Below are 22944 nucleotides of genomic sequence, written 5' to 3'. Positions count from 1 at the left end.
GTGAGAATTAAGAACATAGTTTTACACAGACATGTCGCTCACCATTCGTCAGTTTATGAACAATATTAACAGTTTTGTGATTGCATTTTCCTTACAGTTTATTAATGACCTACTATTACATAGATAAATCCATTTACTGTGTGTTATTGCTGCCAGTACAATAGAAGATTCATCTAAAATTTTTGAGCCAAACGAACATTTTCTTTAGCATCAAAATATCCCTGTAAGTATAACTTGGGCACAGTACACAAGCAAAATTTAAAAAATAAATAATTCAGTTACTTACACCATGCTGATGAAGATATTGCACTGTTGTAACTATAACATTCATGATAGCACTGGCTTCCCTCTCCGAGAAAAATTTGTGTTGAAACAGCCTATCGAGCAATTCTCCGCCACGCATCAGCTCCATTACAAGATACACTGACCGTTCATCTTCATACACCTTTTAAAAATTAGTAAAATATTATATGTCATCTACAATAGAACTTTATTAACACTTTAACTATACCATTCAAAGCGTCTACCAACTAAAATGACATCTCTAACACTGTTAATTATCACATATTGTAAAATGGATGTATGTAGCTTATCATATGAACCACAACATGGTTACGTAAGTATCATGCACTAAAAAAATAAAAATCACAATAATATTTTAGTTATTTGATGCCACAGCATTCTGATATGTTTTTTACAGAACAAAATCCATTATTGTTATAAATAGACAAAAGACATTATCTGTGTGTAGTAACTTACATTTCGCAGTGTAACTATATTTGGATGATGTCCCCAACGCAACAGAATATCTACCTCTTCTTGGCAGTCCTTCTTCAGTTTATCAATAATCTAAAAATGAAAGCAAATAAACTATATTTATCATCTTCTGGACATTTTTTACAGCTGTTGTACTTTGGAAACACATGATTTTACATTGCAAAAGAGAGTAAAGAAAAAAAAGAGGGTGGTCACTATTATTCCAGATAACTCTCATCGAGTTTCAAAACTCTCACTATACCTCTCCAAGTTCTCCATCCATTATAAGGATATGTAATTTATAGTTATTCACAGCTGTCACATTAAAACAATGTGAACGACATAGAGCATTGGGTTAAATGTGTCTGCCAGTGCCCTAAACAACTTTTTTTTTTTTTTAATTTTGTTCTTTCACTGTTAGGATTTACACTTGTCTCACGTGACACAAAAGTCTACACAAGAAGAGACCTGGAATTACGTAGGTAAGTGTAACAAAATTGCCTTGTTGCAGTAACATGTGATTTGCATTAGCAAGGGTTTCCATCAAATTGGTCACAGATCACCTAGAGGTAGAAAATTTTGTGAGTTACATTTTTAACTTGATAATTTATTTTGTTTTATCGACTAGATGTTTCTACCACCCTCATGATCAAAGTAGCTATACCAAGAATCCCACTCTTTCCAACACATGAGTTTCCACTGCAGTGTCTAATGCATTGTAGAAGCACTTACTCAACTGATTATAGTGGTCTACATTACAGATTACAGTGCTCTCTGAGTAACTGTGCTGACCAATCCACAGCCTGGGCACCAACATAAAACCTGAATCCTACATGTGACAGTAAGGAAATTACCCAGACAAGTATCATTCCACAAGCAAGACTTTATCAACTGGAAAAGCTGCTCATGTTACAATGAAACATTAATAAATTGTTGCCACAGGTCATTGATAACATTAAGCAGTAGTACTTTATTAACTGTTGCCTAGCAAGGCATAATTTAAGTGGAACATTTAACAATCCCACAATTTTCTTAACAACTGAAAGGGCATGGAAGGGGGACATGAGAAAACATCCCTGTCAGGAGACTTCAGGCCTATCTAGTCTCTATGTACTTCTGATTTTCAAAGTAAGTACCTTGCAGCAACGAACCAAAACATTATGACCACCTGCTTAACAGTGTGTTGGTGCACCTTTGGAACAGAACACTGCACTAATTCTATGTGCCACAGTTTTCGCCAATCCATGGTAGGGTTCTGCAGGTATGTGGCACCAGGCACACAAGCCGTTTCAGTTCCCATAAATTATGGGCTGGTGATTTGTGGGATTGCAGCTGGCATTCTTTAGAGTCACAAATGTGTTCCACAGGCTTCAGGTAAGGCAAATTTAATGACGAAGACACCAGTGTGAATTCACTACCATGCATCATGTGCCTCAAACCATGTAGCATGATTTTGGTCCTCTCTGTGACATAGACAGTTATCCTGCTGGAAGAAACTACTGCAGCTGGGGAAGACAGTAAGTAAGAAAGGATGTAAGTGGTCTGCAATAATGTTCACTAGCCCACAGCAGTTATGGTGCCTTTGATTACTGCCACAGGTAGCATGGAAGTCCAGATGCATGTCCTCCATAACCTATCACTGCCCAACCTGCCTACATCACAGCACAATTCACATTTTGAGCAGCCACACACCTGGACGAGGGTGCATGTGGACACAACTGTTGATGTGGGGAGGGGGGCTGAGGGATTCATGCAACCAGATGACAAGTTTACCTCAGTCCACAGTCCAGTGTCGATTATCCAGTACCTAATGCAGTAACAACTGTCAATATTGTTAGGTTGATATGGCAATACGTGGAGGCCACCTGCTGTGTACATCCATGTTCAACAATGTGACCTGTGTGGTGTGCTCCAAATCACATGTGCACACACCAGTCTTTTACTCTGTCATTGGATCTGTCACAGATTGCCATCTTTCCAGTTTCACACAGTGAGTAAACCTCCAACCTCCACATTCTGCGATGAGTTGTGGACATCCAACACTTCATCACCTCTCATGGTTTCACTATCCTTCAGTTACTTACCACAGATTCCCATGACAGAAGCACTTTAAGAGCTGATCAGCACCACTAATTTCGAGATGACCACATCTACATGGATACTCTGGAAATCACATTTAAGTGCCTGGTAGAGGGTTCTTCGAAACACCTTCACAATTTTATATTATTCCAATAATGAACAGTGTGCAGAAAGAACAAACACCTACATCTTTCTGTAAGAGCTCTGATTTCCCTTATTTTATCATGGTGATCATTGTTTCCTATGTAGGTCGGTGTCAACAAAATCTTTTTGCATTCAGAGGAGAAAGTTGGTGACTGGAATTTCATCAAAAGATTCCACCACAACAAAAAACACTGTTGTTTTAATTATGTCCACCACAAATCCTGTGTCATTTCAGTGACACTCTCTCCACTATGTCATGATAATACAAAACGTGCTGTCCTCCTTTGAAGTTTTTCAATGTACTCCATGAATCCTATCTGGTAAAGATCCCACAGCGTGCAGCAGTATTCTAAAAGAGGACAGATAAGTATAGCGTAAGCACTCTCCTTAGTAGATCTGTTACATTTCTTAAGTGTCCTGCCAATAAAACACAGTCTTTGGTTAGCCTTCCCCACAACATTTTAAATGTGTTCCTTCCAATTTAAGTTGTTCGTAATTGTAATTTCTAGGTATTTTGTTGAATTTACAGCCTTTAGATTTGACTGATTTATTGTGTAACTGAAGTGTAATGGATTCCTTTTAGCACCCATGTGATCAACCTCACACTTTCCATTATTTAGGGTCAACCGCAAATTTTTGCAGCATGCAGTTATCTTTTCTAAATCATTTTGCAATTTGTTTTGATCTTCCAATACCATTATTAGTCGATAAATGACAGTGTCATCAGCAAACAACCTAAGAAAGCTGCTCAGGTTCTCCCCCAAATTGTTTATATAGACAAGAAACAGCAAAGGGCCTATAACACCACCTTGGGGAGTGCCAGAAATCACTTCTGTTTTACTCAATGATTTTCTGTCAATTACTATGAACTGTGAGCGCTCTGACAGGAAATCATGAATCCAGTGACATAACTGAGACGATATTCCATAGGTATGCAATTTCACTGCAATCTCATTCTGTAGTACAGTGTCGGAAGCCTTCTGGAAATACAGAAGCAATCTGACATCCCTGGTCAATAGCACTCAACACTTCATGCAAGTAAAGAGCTACTTGTGTTTCACAAGAATGATGTTTTCTAAAAAATTCCACATCACACACCTCATCTGTACACCCAGCTACATTGCTGCTCACTTCAGACACAGTTGGGCTTTAGTGCCTTAAAATGATAGTGAACATATGTGTGTGTGTGTGTGTGTCTGTGTGTGTGTGTGTGTGTGTGTGTGTGTGTGTGTCTGTGTGTGTGTGTGTGTGTCTGTGTGTGGGCGCGCGCACGTTGCACTAGTGTGGATTATGTGTGAGAGTTTCTTACTTCTGATGAAAGACTTTATACAAAAGCTGTATATTTCTAGCATTCTTTTGATAGTGCCTGCCTGTGACTCAATGCCACCTTTATGTGGTGAGTAGCAATCTATCCTTTCCACAAACTTGTTCATATTTGTATGTAACCATGATACTCTTAGTGTTACATCTTCATCCAATGATATGAATCTTAAAACAGAAATTAAATTATATATTTTAGCTTCATTTGTCATTATGTTGATTAGATTTCAGACAGTTCTCACAGTAAAGCTTACCTTCACAGCATATTCAGTACCTGTTGCCCTATGAATACATAATTTGCAAACAGAATAGCTGCCAGTTCCAATGGTCTCTTTAAGTTCATACTCATCTGTTATGGAATTTGGCTTGACATGTGACTGCTGCAGAAAAAAATTTGGGAAACTTTAGTATTTTTTGTAATCTAACAACAACAACTTATTACTAGTGAAAAAATTAACTTCTGCAACTATACTAACAACAATTACTATTTAGCCTGTTTTGTAATACCTTGAGAACTGATCCCTCAGAAAATTTTTCATTCGTAGAGTTATTGGTCTGTTCTTCAAGAAGACCTGGAGCAATAAAGCTGAAGCCACGAAAGAGTTCATGAGCATTGGCACTAGGTGGAACTCCAGGAGAATCTGCGAACAAGGAAAGAATTTCTTCCCCAATCATTTTTTTTCCTTTCTCCTGTGAATACTATACATCTCTCTTCTTATGTTATTACTTTAAAAAACAAGAACAAGCATGTTAATTATGAATCCTTCCTTACCTTTAGGTGTTTTTGATGTAAATTCTTTATCGAAGTAAAATGCATCATCTGCTCGACTCACTGCTGGTTTGAAGGGAGGCTGTATTTCTTTCTTTAGAAGTTTTTCCCAGTTTATCGTTGCAAAGAATGCATGGGCTTTTATTTCTTCTACTCCATCAGGACCTTAAATGAAACAAAAAATTAAATGGTCTTTGAACTTTATTTCACTATTTTGGAGTTTTCATGCAGCTGTTACCTACCTGCACCCAATCTGTTAACAGGATTCCTCTTGAACAGTGCCCTCAGCAATGATTGTGCTTCTGGTGAAAGAAACTGAGGCATTCCAAGCTTGGCTTTCAAAATTTGTGTCATTGTATCCTTCCTGTTAGGTCCTTGGAATGGTAGTGTTCCTGTCAGCATCTCAAACTATGGGGAAAAAATATTTAAATAGTATGTGTAGAGAACTAAAGTCACAAAAATATGAACTGTACATACACCTCTCACGTATTACATACTTCATTAAAATGTGTGCGTGTGAGAGAGAGAGAGAGAGAGAGAGAGAGAGAGAGAGAGAGAGAGAGAGAGAGAGAGACCTGAAAACTCTTAAGGTTTTTCTAAATAAAGAAAAAAACATTAGTAACATTTTACCTCTTTATTCTGTATGTTTATATATTTATTTCTCAACATCACCACCAAGGTGAATAAACACATTCCTCCCAACGAGACACCAGTTTGTTAATACAGTCATTGTAGAATGTTTGACTTTGTTGATATAGCTGCAACCTCACCTCTGCTTGCACCACTTCATCACTATCAAAATGAAGTCCTCTGATGTTTTATTTAAGTTTCACATGCAGATGAAAATTGGATGTGACAAAGCGAGGACTATATGGAGAGTGAGAATGCAAGGCTTCGGATTGTTGAACATGGAATGAATGACGATTCAGTTTAACATCCTATCGAAATTGAGGTCATTTGAGATGGAAAACAAGTTCAGATTGTGTCGAGGTTGGGGAAGAAAATCAGCTGTGCCCTTTCAGTTGTGAATGGAACATTGGGTAGCTACAGGAAGCAGAGTGGCAATGTTCATTACTAAAACACTAATAAATGCAAGTGTGTGACCAACTAAATGGAGAAATCGAAGTGTCCATGAAAGGAAGTCATCTGTGTGTGCTGCGAACTACAATAGTTTGGGCTGCGGCCAATGTCTTTGTAGAGTTCATCAGATTTCTAGCAGTGATACTATACGAGAACATTCATGCGGCACTAACAGGACATAAAGTATCAAATCAGATAGCATTTCCATCAGCACTTGGTTCAGAATGGCCATTATCCACTCACTACGAATGTGTAGTTTGCATCTGAAAATCTAGATGATTGTTGGGTGTAAACTGCAACAGCAAATGGTCACTGGTTTATGAAATTTAGCCGCAAGGCTTAATGCACTTAACACTTACAGAATGGTGATCAAAAGTAAAAGAACAAAGTTTTCAACAACTTTTCCATTATTTTAAAAAGAAATCAACTAATTTTGTGCTCCAATCTGTACTATGGATGATACATGGGACCAAAACTTCATGTCAGAAATGAACAGTAATCAAAAACAACAGGTACAATCTAGTGCCTGAGCACCAAAAATTGTGTAGCCTATTTGATATGCTGGAAAGGTTATCAGTATTCTAGCAACATGTAAACTACTAAATGGCAAAACCTAAGAGCATCTTAAAGATTGACTGAATGGAAAAAAATATGAATTGAAAAAAAAAAAAAAAAAAAAACACTTTAATCACGACAATGCACTTTACCTAAAGGTGATCTGGACTGGAGAAACTGAGGGGATCTGAGGTACAGATTATTGCAACTTAACCATATTCAGCATATTAGGCACATTCTGGCTCCCACCTAATACACCTAGTCTCATATATAAAGAAATTTATGATTAAAAAAACGTTCTGAGTCAAGTGAAAAGATTACGCAGCAGCAGAGGAGTATTTCGTAGATTTCTCAGAACTAAACTTCAGGACAGAGTCTACTGGCTACAAATATTTTGGCCAAGACTGATTCACCAGAAAGGGAACTAGAGTAAAAAAAAAAACGGCATTTGGGCACTAGAAATAGTCTTTCACTACCATATCAAATTTAACCTTGCCTTAGGATTACATATGCAACATATTGTTGATCCTCCCAGGATATGAGTTGCTTACAGGATTGTAACACAAAGCACTAACCTAGTCTACAAAATAGCAAGACACTGGACTCTCGTTTGGGAGAATGGTAATCAAAATGTCTGTCCGGCCATCCAGTTTTACATTTTTCATAGTTTCCTTAAGCAACTTATGGCACAAACCAGGATGGGTCCTTTGAAAATGACATAGCTGATTATTTCCACATCCCCCTCCCCCCTCCTAATAAGATCATCTGTCTTTAATTACATCACGATCAGTAGGATGTTAAGTCCCAATTTTCCTTTTCTGACCTACACGATGTTTTATCAGCATACTTCACTGATGCCTTCATGTGATTAACTATTAGAGTATCAACTTATCTGAAGAATGACTTTGTTCAATAGCTAAAAAATATCCACGAGTCTATTTATGAATGTGCCTGCCTTCTGTTCACTGCTTCCTCTATGTTGTATGTTCAGTAGCAGTCTATCCTAATTAATATTGTTATCCTAGAGTACAATACTCATTTTTCCTGTTCTTCCAGGACAGCAGAAAACACAGTACCTCGGGTTTTGATGTATCGGAACACTAACCATAGACACATTGCTCGTATCACCTCTGGCACTCTTACTGAATTTGCATTATATCTCCAGTAATTGGTCAGTTACAACATAAGCAAACTCCTGATTATCTATGTGTGGGTTATCCAACTGGCAGGTAAATGGTGCATAGGTTGGAGTTCTTTGAAAAACTAAAGTAGAAAGCCTGAAGTATTCTGTTACAATCATATAAAATGTTTTCATTTAAATTACAAATTTCTGGTTATGAAGACAAAGATGGCACAAACGTCTGTAAGTGGTTAAATACTAATGCCTATTTTAGTCCTCTGCACAGATGTGACAACAACACCACTACACTACACAGTCAGCATGGGTACTTCACAGGCCAACAGTGGCTTGGTAATAACTGGGTAACAGACCCCATGAGAAGAAATGAAAACTTACCATGTTGGTCAATCTATGGGGAGCAGAAAGTCATCTCCAAGAGACATGTAAGGGGGTAAGCCCATCACATGGTTGGCGGGGGCAGCTGTCGACTGAGCACTCGACAACAACACTCAGCACAAAGGACAAGGTGAGGTATGCAATAACTGAACTCGGCGTAAAGCATAAGCATTCAACCGCCTGGCTTACTGCAGCCTGCAAGTAAACATATTTGTCAACAGTACCGGGTAAGATAGATACTGCCTACAGGAAAATTAAAGAGACCTTTGGAGAGAAGAGAACCACGTGTATGAATATCAAGAGCTCAGATGGCAACCCAGTTCTAAGCAAAGAAGGGAAGGCAGAAAGGTGGAAGGAGTATATAGAAGGTTTATACAAGGGTGATGTACTTGAGGACAATATTATGGGAATGGAAGAGGATGTAGATGAAGACAAAATGGGTGATATGATATTGCGTGAAGAGTTTGACAGAGCACTGAAACACCTGAGTCGGAACAAGGCCCCCGGAGTAGACAACATTCCATTAGAACTACTGACGGCCTTGGGAGAGCCAGTCATGACAAAACTCTACCAGCTGGTGAGCAAGATGTATGAGACAGGCCAAATACCCTCAGACTTCAAGAAGAATATAATAATTCCAATCCCAAAGAAAGCAGGTGCTGACAGATGTGAAAATTACCGAACTATCAGTTTAATAAGTCACAGCTGCAAAATACTAACGCGAATTCTTTACAGACGAATGGAAAAACTGATAGATGCGGACCTCGGGGAGGATCAGTTTGGATTCCGTCGAAATGTTGGAACACGTGAGGCAATACTGACCTTACGACTTATCTTAGAAGAAAGGCACACCTAAGTTTCTAGCATTTGTAGACTTAGAGAAAGCTTTTGACAATGTTGACTGGAATACTCTCTTTCAAATTCTAAAGGTGGCAGGGGTAAAATACAGGGAGCGAAAGGCTATTTACAATTTGTACAGAAACCAGATGGCAGTCATAAGAGTCGAGGGGCATGAAAGGGAAGCAGTGGTTGGGAAAGGAGTGAGACAGGGTTGCAGCCTCTCCCCGATGTTATTCAATCTGTATATTGAGCAAGCAGTAAAGGAAACAAAAGAAAAATTTGGAGTAGGTATTAAAATTCATGGAGACGAAGTAAAAGCTTTGAGGTTCGCCGATGACATTGTAATTCTGTCAGAGACGGCAAAGGACTTGGAAGAGCAGTTGAACGGAATGGACAGCGTCTTGAAAGGAGGATATAAGATGAACATCAACAACAGCAAAACGAGGATAATGGAATGTAGTCCAATTAAATCGGGTGATGCTGAGGGAATTAGATTAGGAAATGAGACACTTAAAGTAGTAAAGGAGTTTTGCTACTTGGGGAGCAAACTACTGATGATGGTCGAAGTAGAGAGGATATAAAATGTAGACTGGCAATGGCAAGGAAAGCGTTTCTGAAGAAGAGAAATTTGTTAACATCGAATATAGATTTAAGTGTCAGGAAGTCATTTCTGAAAATATTTGTTTGGAGTGTAGCCATGTATGGAAGTGAAACATGGACGATAACTAGTTTGGACAAGAAGAGAATAGAAGCTTTCGAAATGTGGTGCTACAGAAGAATACTGAAGATAAGGTGGATAGATCACGTAACTAATGAGGAGGTATTGAATAGGATTGGGGAGAAGAGAAGTTTGTGGCACAACTTGACTAGAAGAAGGGATCGGTTGGTAGGACATGTTTTGAGGCATCAAGGGATCACAAATTTAGCGTTGGAGGGCAGTGTGGAGGGTAAAAATCGTAGAGGGAGACCGAGAGATGAGTACACTAAGCAGATTCAGAAGGATGTAGGTTGCAGTAGGTACTGGGAGATGAAGAAGCTTGCACAGGATAGAGTAGCATGGAGAGCTGCATCAAACCAGTCTCAGGACTGAAGACCACAACAACAACAACCACCATACTACCCATTGTGTATGCCGTCCTTGGCAGGTCTTCACACTATTCCATTGCACTACCCACACCCACTAATCTGCCTCTATCGCAATGTCCAATGGCAGTGATACTACACCTATGAACAGGTATTTGAGCAGCTAAGTGGTACAGATATAGAAAGTGTGTTCAGTAGAGGAAGACAGTGAAGATGAGGCAATTGAGGAACCTGTTAACATGCAACTCAAGGCTGTGAAATGTGTTGATCTGTTATTAGGGAATGCAGAACAAAATTTGTTTTGTTATACCAATATTCTAACTCACCAGAAACTGAGAAAGAGTGTCAGTTAACAAGCGAATGAAAAACAGGAGCACAGAGAACTGGACACTTATTTCACAACAATGAACTAAAAGCAAATGATACAAAACATTGTGTTTCAACTAAGTAATGCAGTGGGATTTCAAATGTGATGTCTATCATGTTGGAAATAGAGTAAATACAGTTTCTGGTAAAAATGTATGTTTTGGATTATTCCCATTAGTTAGTTATCCATTCAGTCTTAGGTCTATATTAACCTAGATAATCAGGGGTTTGCTGAAGTATCTCTGTTGATTAGGATGTACTCTAGGCAAGGTTTTGGCTGATGCTTGCATTAGCAATAAGGAAAGAAGATCAGAGTTTGATTTCCCATCAATGGTAGGACTTTTGTGGGAACACAAGCTCAGATTAGAGAAAGATGGGGAAAAAAATTTGCCATATTCTTTTCAAAGTAACCAGCAAGAATTTGCATGTAGCAATTATGGGAAACCTTGGGAAACCTAAATTGAGATAGGCAGATTAGGATCTCAACTGCTGTCTCAATCAGTCCACAGTATGTGGACTAAGGAAGAAAGGTTAGTATATAATGTCTTGTCGATAATGAGGTCAATAGAGATACAGATTACTTTCAGATACAAAAGGATGTGGAAGGTCGGTTTGTTTCTTTGTTTGTTCTGTTTTATGACGCAAAAAACAAATGAGGCCATACACGCCCAAGTCTAAACTATAGAACACAAACACAGACCAGGGAAACGACTACATGTCAGTCCTAATGGAAAGAATAAGAGACATCTAAACAAGGCACGTGGAAAAAGGGCTAAAAAAGGCACGATACAAAATGGAGATCCAAAATGAAAAAAATCAGTGTATACAAAGGTACTATCGCTAAGTTCCATGAGAACATTGTGAAACTGGAGGCGATAGGCTGAGGCTGGAGTAGTGTCCTAAGGAAGCGAATGAACGCCAAGGTTAACATGGGCCGCTTCACGAAGCCAAGGTGATGAAGGGTTCACCCCCAGTGGGAAAGTTGCATGTAGCGTGAAGTTAAGCTGTCGTAGCTAGTGGCGAAAGCGGATGCCAGGGGGTAACAGGAAATAGGGACAAGCCCCATACTGACGATCTAAGGAATCATCAAAGAAGGAGGCATAGGATGGGTGGCCATGCATGGCAGACAAACGGCACGCACACCTGCTGGGGACGAAGTCACAGCGGTAGGACAGTGGTAGTTCAGCAGCTTCAGCATAGTAACTCTCAACCGGGCGGGTGTACAAGGCACCTGTGGCCAAACAGATGCCACAATGATGGCTATTATTGAGACGGCGTAGAAGGGATGGGCGTGCAGATGCATAAATAAAGCACCCATAGTCGAGTTTTGAACGGACAAGGTACCCGTACAAACGGAGGAGGGTGGTTTGATCAGTACCCCAAGAAGTACCATTGAGGACATGTAGGGCACTGAGGGACTGTGTACAGTGGGCTACCATGTAAGAGACATCGGAGGACCAAGAGTGTTTCCTATCGAGTGTGAGACCCAGGAATTTCGTAGTGCCAACAAAAACGGAAGGGCAACAGGCCCAAGATGTAGAGGTGGTGGGAGAAAGCATTTGCGCAGCCAGAAATTCATACAGACGGTTTTGTCATTGGAAAAGCGAAAGCCATTGGCTATGATCCAGGAGTGAAGACCATCAAAACAGTGCTGAAGATGCCGCTCAGTGAGACACGTCCGTGGAGAACTGCAACAAATGGCAAAATCAATGACAAAAAGGGAGCCTGAAACACCCGGCACGAGACAGGCCATGATAGGGTTAATGGCGATAGCAAAGAGGATGACGCTCAGGATGGAGCCTTGAGGCACACCATTTTCCTGAATAGGAGTGTGCGACAAAGCAGAAACCACACGCACTTCGAAAAATCGGTCTTGTAAAAATGCCCGAAGGAAACAGGGCAGGCGCCCAAGAAAGCTCCACATGTAGAGAGTATGAAGGATACCAGTTCTCCAGCACGTGTCGTAGGCCTTCTCCAAATCGGAAAACACGGCAACAGTCTGGGATTTCCAAGGAAAACCATTCATGACATGGGTGGGCAAAGTCAAGAGATTGTCAACTGGAAAATGCTTCACCCGAAATCCACACTATGCATTCGTGAGTAAATTGCGAGATTCGAGCCACCACACCAGCCAGGCATGAGTCATACGTTCCATCACATTGCAAACGCAGCTGCTAAGAGAGATGGGGCGGTAGCTAGAAGGAAGTTTTCTGTCCTTACCGGGCTTATTTATGGAAATGACTGTGGCTTCACGCAAGCGTCCAGGAACTGTGCCCTCAGCCCAGATGTGGTTGTATGTGTTAAGCAGAAAAAGCTTGCCCGCAAGAGAGGTGCTGCAACATTTGATAGCGGATAGCGTCTGGCCCTGGGGCACAGGACCGGGATGAACTGAGAGCATGATCTAGCTCCCTCATAGTGAAAGCGGCACTGTAGCACTCACGATTCGGAGAATAAAGCAGGGTATCGCCTGAGCCTCCTCCACTCGTTTCCTATGGATAAAGACAGGGTGACAGTAGGTAAAGCTCGAAACTTCCGCAAAAATGGCGGCCCAAGATGTTTGAGATAGCAACAGGATACACGATGACATCGGCACCTACTGTCAGGCAGGAAATGGGGGAATGGATCTTGGTTCCAGAGAGCCGTCGGAGGTTGACCCACACAACAGAGGAAGGTTCAGAATGGCTCTGACCACTATGGGACTTAACATCTGAGCTCATCAGTCCCCTAGAACTTAGAACTACTTAAACCTAACTAACCTAAGGACATCATGCACATCCATGCCCGAGGCAGGATTCGAACCTGCGGCCGTAGCAGTCGCGCGGTTTGGGACTGAAGCGCCTAGAACCGCTCGGCCACCGCGGCCGGCCAGAGGAATGTGTGGAACTGTTAAAAGAACTAGTGAACGAAATCCAACTAGCTCTTTTGCTATCCCGAAGAACTCAACGACACTTTGCACACATCTGTTTATAATGAAAGCGGTTTTCCAGCGTAGGTAGGCGGAGAGCACGTCTCCGTGCGCGAATTGCGTCGCGGCACGCCTCAGTCCACCAAGGGGCTGGGACACGACGTGGTAAAGAGGAAGTGCGAGGAATGGAACATTCTGCAGCAGTAAGGATGAAGTTTGTGAAATAATCCACCTGGTCATCACAACTGAGGAAATCTTGTTAGGCGGAAGTTGCCAGGGAGGAGTAAAGCTGCCAGTCAACCTTAGTAAGGCACCATTTGGGCATGCATGGGGATGGGTAAGAGTCAGCAGACGGAGAGCACACGGGAAATGGTCGCTCAAGTTGGCGTCAGAAAGAACGGACCACTCTCGACAATGGGCAAGCTATAAGTGCAAAAGGATAGGTCCAAATTGGAATAGGTGTGCGAGGAGTTTGAAAGGAAAGTGGGTGCTCCAGTGTTAAGGCAGAAGAGGTTGAGTTGGTTAAGAATTTTGGCCAAGAGGGCACCTCTCTGGTAGGTCCTGGATGAACCCCAAAGGGGATTATGCGCATTAAAGTCACAGAGTAGCAAAAACGGTAGAGTTAGCTGCCCAATAAGCTGAAGGAAGTCTGCCCTGGTGACATCGAAGGACGGAGATAAATAAATGGTACAGAGGGAGAAAGTCAGGTGGGGACGGAACAGGCGAACGGCAACAGCTTGAAGACGGGTAGTCAGGGAGATGGGTTGACTATGAAGGTCATCCCGTATAAGCAGCGTGACGCTCCCATGAGATGGGCTGCCAACATCAGGGGGAAGGTCAAAACGAATATGTATGTAATGTGGAAGCTCATAGAGGTCTTGAGGGCGCAATTTCGTTTCCTGAAGGCAAAGTACGAGGGGATGCTGCGATGCTAGAAGCAAACATAAATCCTCTTTGTGGGACCGAAGGCCGCAACGTTCCACTGGAGGACAGTCATGAGGACGAAGAGATGTAGGGTGTGTCAACTCAGTGTCCGCCAAGGGCAGCCGGCGGCAAGTCGCTACTACAGGGCACAGAAGCAGGAGGATCCTGCTCCATGGGGTCCATACAAGCATCGGCGTGCTCGTGCGGCTGGTCGGTGGAGTCCGACGCCGAGAAACGGTTGGTGGTGAGCACCAGCGAGGCAGAGGCCGGCCGAACTATGCCACCACGTGGCGACATCGTCCAGCAGGATCCTCGAGTTGGTGAAGGGGAAGACCGTTTGTCTTTAGCGGTCTTCCTCGGGCCATTCTGCTTAGAGGAAAACTTGGGTGTTTGGCTGCAGGGACAGAGGAAGTCTTCTCGAGAGTACTACTTCTGGCCTTTTCTGCCTGCCGGTTGCGTAGTGGGTAGCTTCGACCCCTTGAGGTGAGAGTTTGACAGTTTGTTGCACAGTGGGACGGGGGGGACGGTGATGCTACCTTGATACTGGGAGACTTCAGAACCTCACAGACAAATCTGAGGTCGAATGTCTGTGGAGCCAAGTCCTTCATGCAGCGAGGGTAACAAGAACTGAACTACAAGTGCCAGACGGAAGAACACAGGGTTTGTGACTAGCCAGTAACTTGCGAGCTACTGGGTAAGGTACTTTTTCCTTTACCCAAATCTCTTGAACAGCCTGCTCATAGAGATACACGGGACAATTTCGGGAGGAGGCGGCGTCGCCGCCACTGCAGTTGATGCAGCGGGGAGGAGGAGGCTGACATTCGTCCTCGTGTGCATCCCTGCCACAGGTTACGCATTTAACCGGGTGTCGACAAGACGTTCTAATGTGATTGGACCGATGACACTGGCAACAGCGCAATGGATTCGGAATGTATGGCCCGACTATGATGATTTCGTAGCCTGCTTTAATCTTGGACGGCAGCACCACCCTATGAAAGGTAAGGAAAAGAGTGTAGGTGGGCACCAAGGAGGAATCGACCTTCGTCATGACACGATGAACGCCAATGACACCCTGATTACAGAGGTAAGATAGTATTTCAGCCTCGGTTAGACCGTCAAAGAGCCTGGTGTAAATTACACCACGGGAAGAATTCAAAGTTCTACGTGCCTCGACTGTAGCGCCTAGAACCGCTCGGCCACACCGGCCGGCTTTTGCTATGTATTATCCATCATCATGTACATACCTACATTCGAACTCCGTAACTCGTCGTATGGAGTACAAATGGGTACTTTTCACGGAAAACTTATTATTAAAGTTCCCTCTAATTCATGTCTAAGTTTTGGCATGGTAAGATTAACTGCTGATATGCATACGTGAAAGCTATCAAGATTTAGATTTTAACTTCACAAATCTTACAACAGTGGTACGCACTGGTCTAAATAATATTTGTACATACTCCTCATAATATAAGTTACGCAATTTTTTTTCAGTAAACAGACTGCTGTTACCTAGTGTCAATCGGATCCACGCAACTGTTTTACTTACAGCTGAGCCTATGTGAACATTTCATGAATAATGAACAAGCCGGACACGGAGAAATGTTCAATACGAGTTGTTGGCATTGACCAGTGACAAAGGAGACTTGTAACAAATACCATAAGCAATATGGTGACTGTAATGTGAAGTTACTGGCAATTTTTTCAACTGGGCTAAGCTACAGATTAGTCTGGCACTACAACCAAGTTTCTTTTTAGTTCAACATTCTTTGGCTTAACCAACTCACAACCATACTGTCACCTTCCAAACCAATCTAGACCGCAGGCAAAGTTACACATCTATCTGTCACCACAACCAGTTTTTTTTCATATTTGTTGAATTCGATAACAAACTACAAAACTGTGAATACATATATTAAAAGCCGATGACTTATCTAAAACCTTCCTGTTGACCCATGAGTATCTATGTTTCAACAAATAAGTTCCTGCAGCTGTAGTATATTATTTACAATAACTAAAATAAAAATTTATACAATACCATGAGGACTCCGAGTGACCACCAGTCAGCTGCAAATGAATGCCCCTTTCTATTGACAACTTCTGGAGCCATATACTCCACTGTTCCACAGAAAGAGTATGCTTTTTGGTCATCAAGAGGAAGTTTACTCAGTCCAAAGTCGGTCAGTGATATGTGTCCATCTGCATCCAACAATATGCTGAAAAATATCCACTATTAATTATGACAGGATATGCACACTTTTATTTGAAGCTTTAAGCACTGGCTGCTAGCACTTACTTCTCTGGTTTTAGATCCCGATAAATTATCCCTAAGCTATGGATGTGGTCCAGTGCAAGAGCTAATTCTGCTAAATAAAATTTGACATCTTCTTCTGTGAACATCACCTACAAAGAGGGACATGTACATTTTGAAAGTAATAATATTATATTTTAATTTGTACAAGAAATTACGTTTCATGCGGCAGGAGAAGAGACAAAAAGCAGACCTCTTTAGACAGTCTAGTGAAAAGATCTCCCCCTCTCAGGAAGTCCAAAATCAGGTACAGTTTTCCTTCGGTCTGAAATGCATAATGCAGTCTAACAATAAAAGGATGACGTACATCCACAAGTATATTCCTTTCAGTTTTTGTGCGCATGCGGTCCCTCACTAGAAACAAAGAAAGAAAGAAAAAATATTTTAATAGAAACTTTTTGTTTTGCTGTTCTGCCATTTTTTCTTAAACTGGACTGATTAAACCAGGTTACCTTTCAATGTTGCTTTCTTTAGTACTTTCATTGCATACAGAGTTCCAGTGTCTTTTCCAACAACTTTCCTGACAAGGAACACCTGCAAAAAAATGACCCATAGTAGTTTTATAGCATAACCATGTAGGACACTTTGGGGTGAATGATTAGCTGAGATATAAATGTATATAATATCTTAGTTGCTAAATTGTGACAGTAAGGGTGATAATATTTCTCACACTGTTCGAAGAGAAGTCATATTATATTTCTAAATAGAAAACTACTGAATTGACTATATTCTTTGTGGATCGTAAACTGCAACTGTGATTTGTATTGGCACAGTATACAACCTTTCACTGTTTCTTAATTTATAATGCAATTTATTTTCTGTACCGTTGGCAAGTTTTCAAGCTACTGGAGGTGCATCGTCAAATGTCCCTGTAATAATTCTACCCGACAATGAACCTGCAATGGCTTGAAAACTAGTTATTAATACAAAAAAATTACATCGCAGCTAAATATGTAAGTAAATAAATAAATAAGTAAATAAAACAGCGGCTGACTGTGTATTTACCCAAATATATTGCCAAAGAAAGCTACTAACTCAAAAATAGACTTTAATACAAACACACATCATAACTCTGAACCAAAAGAAAGTTTAAACATAAGAGGATTTTGTTCACCACAGGAAGTACCTTTCCAAACGATCCTTGTCCAAGGACTTTCAGGAGCTCAAACTGGCTGGGGTCGGCTTTCTCATGGCCTTCTTTTACTACTTCCTTCAACTCAAACTCATGAGTTTCTCCATTATCATTTTCTCTGCTATTGTGCTGGTTTTGATTTTCTTGTGTATTATGGTTCTGGAATAGAAAACAACGTCAATGAAAGCAGTGTTTTGCTGGGGTTGCGCAGTATTGGTAAATTTACGATAGCAAAGAAATACATATCAGAACTGCCAGTGTAAAAAAATTCGGGAACACCCTCAATCTATTAGACGATTTATCAACATGTTTTTGTACAGAAAAAGATTGTCGCAAGTGATTACCACAATTAGCACAGCTGTCTATTACGAAGGTGTAAACAGTTGTTCAAAAATGGTCCAAATGGTTCTGAGCACTATGGGACTTAACATCTGTGGTCATCAGTCCCCTAGAATTTGGAACTACTTAAACCTAACTAACCTAAGGACATCACACACATCCATGCCCGAGGCAGGATTCGAACCTGCGACCGTAGCAATCGCGCGGTTCCGGACTGCGCGCCTAGAACCGCTAGACCACCGCGGCCGGCCTGTAAACAGTTGTAAGCACGGTATGTTGTGGTACTTTAAAGTTAAGCAGTAGGGTGCACAACATAGATCCAGATTATCAGTTTTTAGTTGCTGCTAATGTTTACTCTATTTGTTATATGACGCAGTAGTAGACTAACAAGCATGTAATCTTAATACTACTCATACAATTACAGTACAGTTGACTTATTAGTAGTACAGGAGTAAGATTTGTAATTATTAATTTGCAAAACGAATTATGTCGGTAAACAATGATTAGAGCGCAGTTTGATGTTTCCAACATTTCGTACAGAACGCAGATGCAGTAATCATCCAGACATTTCATATAATTAAGGAAAATATGAAATGGTGGAGAGATTTCGGAAATAAATATCGAAAATATTACATCTAACACAGAAATGTCTCCAATAGGTGTGTTCACACGTGCCTAAATAAAGAGACATCTGAGTAATGTCAGTGATTACTAAATACTTGATGAAACATCATGCAGCTATTGTCTTCAAGCGATTGTAGTACTGAAGCGTTGTGCAAAGGTGTGGCCGTTACAACAAGTTCGTTCCGTCTTGTGCAACAGTGCGGAAGGAAACCCATCAACGGCCCTGTTACAGTGTTTTGTCGGAATACGTGTCACAACAGTGAGATATGCAAGCGGAGATAGGCTACGAAACTTGCGTTGCAACCCGGAATATAAAAGCAACATTAGTGTTTATTTTTTAATTTTTCTTTTAAGTTTTCATTCGACTCCACCAGATTATTCTGCACCAAATTGTATCCTAGATTTGTCCTTTAGCGGAAGCGTTTAGAGACCCACGCACGACTATTTTTACTGTCCCCAACGAGTGAGGTAAGGTTTCAAGGCAGTATCAGATAATAAATTAAATGCTTTATTTATCACATATATTAAGGGCACGATGGTGGTTTTTTATTTTATTGTTTTTTCGCGCGTTATTTTTCTGTTAAACAAAAGGAAATAGATTTACCATGGTGAGAAGACAAAATTTTATTTGTTTTGCAGATGACAAGTGTAGGAATGAGAGCAGTATTACTCGCAGTCCCCTTTACTTGAAAGGCAGATCACGAAGTACTTCACAGTAAAATACGAGGTTGTAACATCCCGTTTTCAAATGGTTCAAATGGCTCTGAGCACTATGGGACTCAACTGCTGTGGTCATCAGTCCCCTAGAACTTAGAACTACTTAAACCTAACTAACCTAAGGACATCACGCACATCCATGCCCGAGGCAGGATTCGAACCTGCGACCGTAGCGGTCGCGCAGTTCCAGACCGAAGCGCCTAGAACCGTTCTGCCACAACGGCCGGAGCCATCATTGTTTGCCAAAGTTATTGAAAAGGCTGTATATGTAAGGATAATTGATCATTTTGTATCACACAATTTGCTATCAAATGTACAGTTCTGTTTTAGAAGTCGTTTAACAACTGAAAATGCTATATTCTCTTTTCTATGTGAGACACTGGATGGGTTAAACAAAAGGTTTCGAAGGCTAGGCATAATTTGATTTAAATAACGCGTTGATTGTGTTGATCACATAATATTGCTCCAAAAGTTAGACCATTACGGAATACGGAGAGTATCTCACAACTGGAACGCCTCTTACTTTAGAAACAGAGAGCAAAAGGTCATTATTCAGTGTTGAGAATGGGTATGATGTGGGGTCTGAGTGGGGTATGGTCATGTGAGTGTTGAGGCCACTCCTGTTCCTTATCTACATAATTATATGCCCTCTAGTATTACCGGTAACTCAAATATTTCGGACAATAGCTTGGGAGTAAAGGATGTTGTGTGCAACATTGGCTCAGTTTCAAACAGTGCAGTTCATGATTTAAGTTCATGTCTTGTAGAAATTAAACCAACCTTAAATCACAGTAAGACTCAGTTTTTACAGTTTCTAGCACACAATTCAACAAAACCTGACGTTTTGGCTCTGAGCACTATGGGACTTAACTTCTGAGGTCATCAGTTCCCTATAACTTAAAACTACTTAAACCTAACTAACCTAAGGACATCACGCATATCCATGCCCGTGGCAGGATTCGAACCTGCGACCACAGTGGTCGCGCGACTGACGTTTTAATTTCACAGAATGGGCAGATGACTGGTGAAACTGTACAGTTCAAATTTCTATGTTTTCAGGTAGATAGTGAACTGTTTTGGAAAGCCCACGTTCAGGATCTTGTTCAAAGACTTGATGCTGCCATTTTTACTATTCGAACTGTACCTGAAATGAGTGATCGTTTGACACGAAAATTGGTCTACTTTGCTGATTTTCATTCGCTTATGTCGTATGGTATTATATTTTGGGTAACTCTTCCCATTCTAAAAGAATATTTTTGGCCCAGAAACGGGCGGTTCGGGCAATAAGTGGTGTAAGTTTACGAACCTCTTGTCGACCCCCTGTTCATTAGTCTGGGTATTCTGACATTGGCCTCTCAATATACATATTCCTTACTGTCATTTCTTGTTAACAATATTAGCTTATTCCCAAGAATAAGCAACTTTCACTCGGTTAATACTCTGCAGATACAAACCTGCATTTCGATCAGACTTCCTTAACTCTTGCGCAGAAAGATGTACAGTATCCAGCTGCATCCATTTTCAATAAGCTACCACTAGAATTCAAAAATCTTAGCAGTAATCGTCCGCAGCTCGTGGTCGTGCGGTAGCGTTCTCGCTTCCCGCGCCCGGGTTCGATTCCCGGGCGGGGCCAGGGATTTTCTCTGCCTCGTGATGACTGGGTGTTGTGTGATGTCCTTAGGTTAGTTAGGTTTACGTAGTTTTAAGTTCTAGGGGACTGATGACCATAGATGTTAAGTCCCATAGTGCTCAGAGCCATCTAACCATCTTAGCAGTAAACCACGCGCTTTCAAATCGAAACTGAAGAGTTTCCTCATGTGTCACTCCTATTCTGTCGAGGAGTTCTTTGAAAAATTAAGCCGATTCTCGTTGTATTGTTGATTACGTTTACTTAAACTTATGGCTTGACTTTTTTTGCGTTCATAAGAATTTTATTTTTATCTGTTATTACTTTTATGTCCTCCCCCATGAACCATGGACCTTGCCGTTGGTGGGGAGGCTTGTGTGCCTCAGCGATACAGATAGCCGTACCGTAGGTGCAACCACGACGGAGGGGTATCTGTTGAAAGGCCAGACAAACGTGTGGTTCCTGAAGAGGGGCAGCAGCCTTTTCAGCAGTTGCAGGGGCAACAGTCTGGATGATTGACTGATATGGCCTTGTAACAATAACCAAAACGGCCTTGTTGTGCTGGTACTGCGAACGGCTGAAAGCAAGGGGAAACTACGGCCGTAATTTTTCCCGAGGGCATGCAGCTTTACTGTATGATTAAATGATGATGGCGTCCTCTTGGGTAAAATATTCCGGAGGTAAAATAGTTTCCCATTCGGATCTCCGGGCGGGGACTACTCAAGAGGATGTCGTTATCAGGATAAAGAAAACTGGCATTCTACGGATCGGAGCGTGCATTGTCAGATCCCTTAATCGGGCAGGTAGGTTAGAAAATATGAAAAGGGAAATGGATAGGTTAAAGTTAGATATAGTGGGAGTTAGTGAAGTTCGGTGGCAGGAGGAACAAGACTTTTGGTCAGGTGAATACAGGATTATAAACACAAAATCAAATAGGTCTAACGCAGGAGTAAGGTTTAATAATAAATAGGAAAAAAGGAATGCGGGTAAGCTACTACAAACAGCATAGTGAACGCATTATTGTGGCCAAGATAGATACGAAGCCCACAGCTACTACAGTAGTACAAGTTTATATGCCAACTAGCTCTGCAGATGACGAAGAAATTGAAGAAATGTATGATGAGATAAAAGAAATTATTCAGGTAGTGAAGGGAGACCAAAATTTAATAGTCATGGGTGACTGGATTTCAAGAGTAGGAAAAGGGAAAGAAGGAAACACAGTAGGTGAATATGGATTGGGGCTAAGAAATGAAAGAGGAAGCCGCCTGGTAGAATTTTGCGCAGAGCATAACTTAATCATAGCTGACACTTGGTTTAAGAATCATGAAATAAGATGGTATACATGGAAGAAGCCTGGAGATACTGACACGTTTCAGACAGATTATTTAATGGTAAGACAGAGATTTAGGAACCAGGTTTTAAATTGTAAGACATTTCCAGGGGCAGATGTGGACTCTGACCACAATATATTGGTTATGAACTGTAGATTAAAACTGAAGAAACTGCAAAAAGGTGGGAATTTAAGGAGATGGGACCTGGATAAACTGACTAAACCAGAGGTTCTACAGAGTTTCAGGGAGAGCATAAGGGAGCAATTGACAGGAATGGGGGAAAGAAATACAGTAGAAGAAGAATGGGTAGCTTTGAGGGACGAAATAGTGAAGGCAGCAGAGGATCAAGTAGGTAAAAAGACGAGGGCTAGTAGAAATCCTTGGGTAACAGAAGAAATATTGAATTTAATTGATGAAAGGAGAAAATATAAAAATGCAGTAAATGAAGCAGACAAAAAGGAATACATACATCTCAAAAATGAGATCGACAGAAAGTGCAAAATGGCTAAGCAGGGATGGCTAGAGGACA

General features: G+C 41.1%; 1 protein-coding gene across 6 annotated transcripts in view; it reads right to left on the bottom strand.

The window, feature by feature from the left end:
- LOC126297575 (ribosomal protein S6 kinase 2 beta) overlaps positions 1-22944 on the bottom strand; it is a 547735-nt gene that overhangs the window by 27237 nt on the left and 497554 nt on the right. For all 6 annotated transcript variants that reach the window (XM_049988539.1, XM_049988538.1, XM_049988541.1 and 3 more), the window contains 11 exons: positions 17772-17936; positions 17098-17179; positions 16839-16999; positions 16631-16737; positions 16373-16550; positions 5311-5476; positions 5072-5233; positions 4807-4940; positions 4554-4679; positions 760-849; positions 287-445 (listed from right to left, as the gene is read on the bottom strand). In XM_049988539.1, coding sequence (XP_049844496.1) covers positions 287-445; positions 760-849; positions 4554-4679; positions 4807-4940; positions 5072-5233; positions 5311-5476; positions 16373-16550; positions 16631-16737; positions 16839-16999; positions 17098-17179; positions 17772-17936 — 1530 coding nt within the window. The remainder of the gene's footprint in view (positions 1-286; positions 446-759; positions 850-4553; positions 4680-4806; positions 4941-5071; positions 5234-5310; positions 5477-16372; positions 16551-16630; positions 16738-16838; positions 17000-17097; positions 17180-17771; positions 17937-22944) is intronic.

This window comes from Schistocerca gregaria, chromosome X (assembly GCF_023897955.1).
Source record: "Schistocerca gregaria isolate iqSchGreg1 chromosome X, iqSchGreg1.2, whole genome shotgun sequence".
Classification (NCBI taxonomy): Eukaryota; Metazoa; Arthropoda; class Insecta; order Orthoptera; family Acrididae; genus Schistocerca; species Schistocerca gregaria.
Note: the sequence above shows the minus strand (reverse complement) of the source record. Positions and strands in the feature narration are given on the sequence as shown.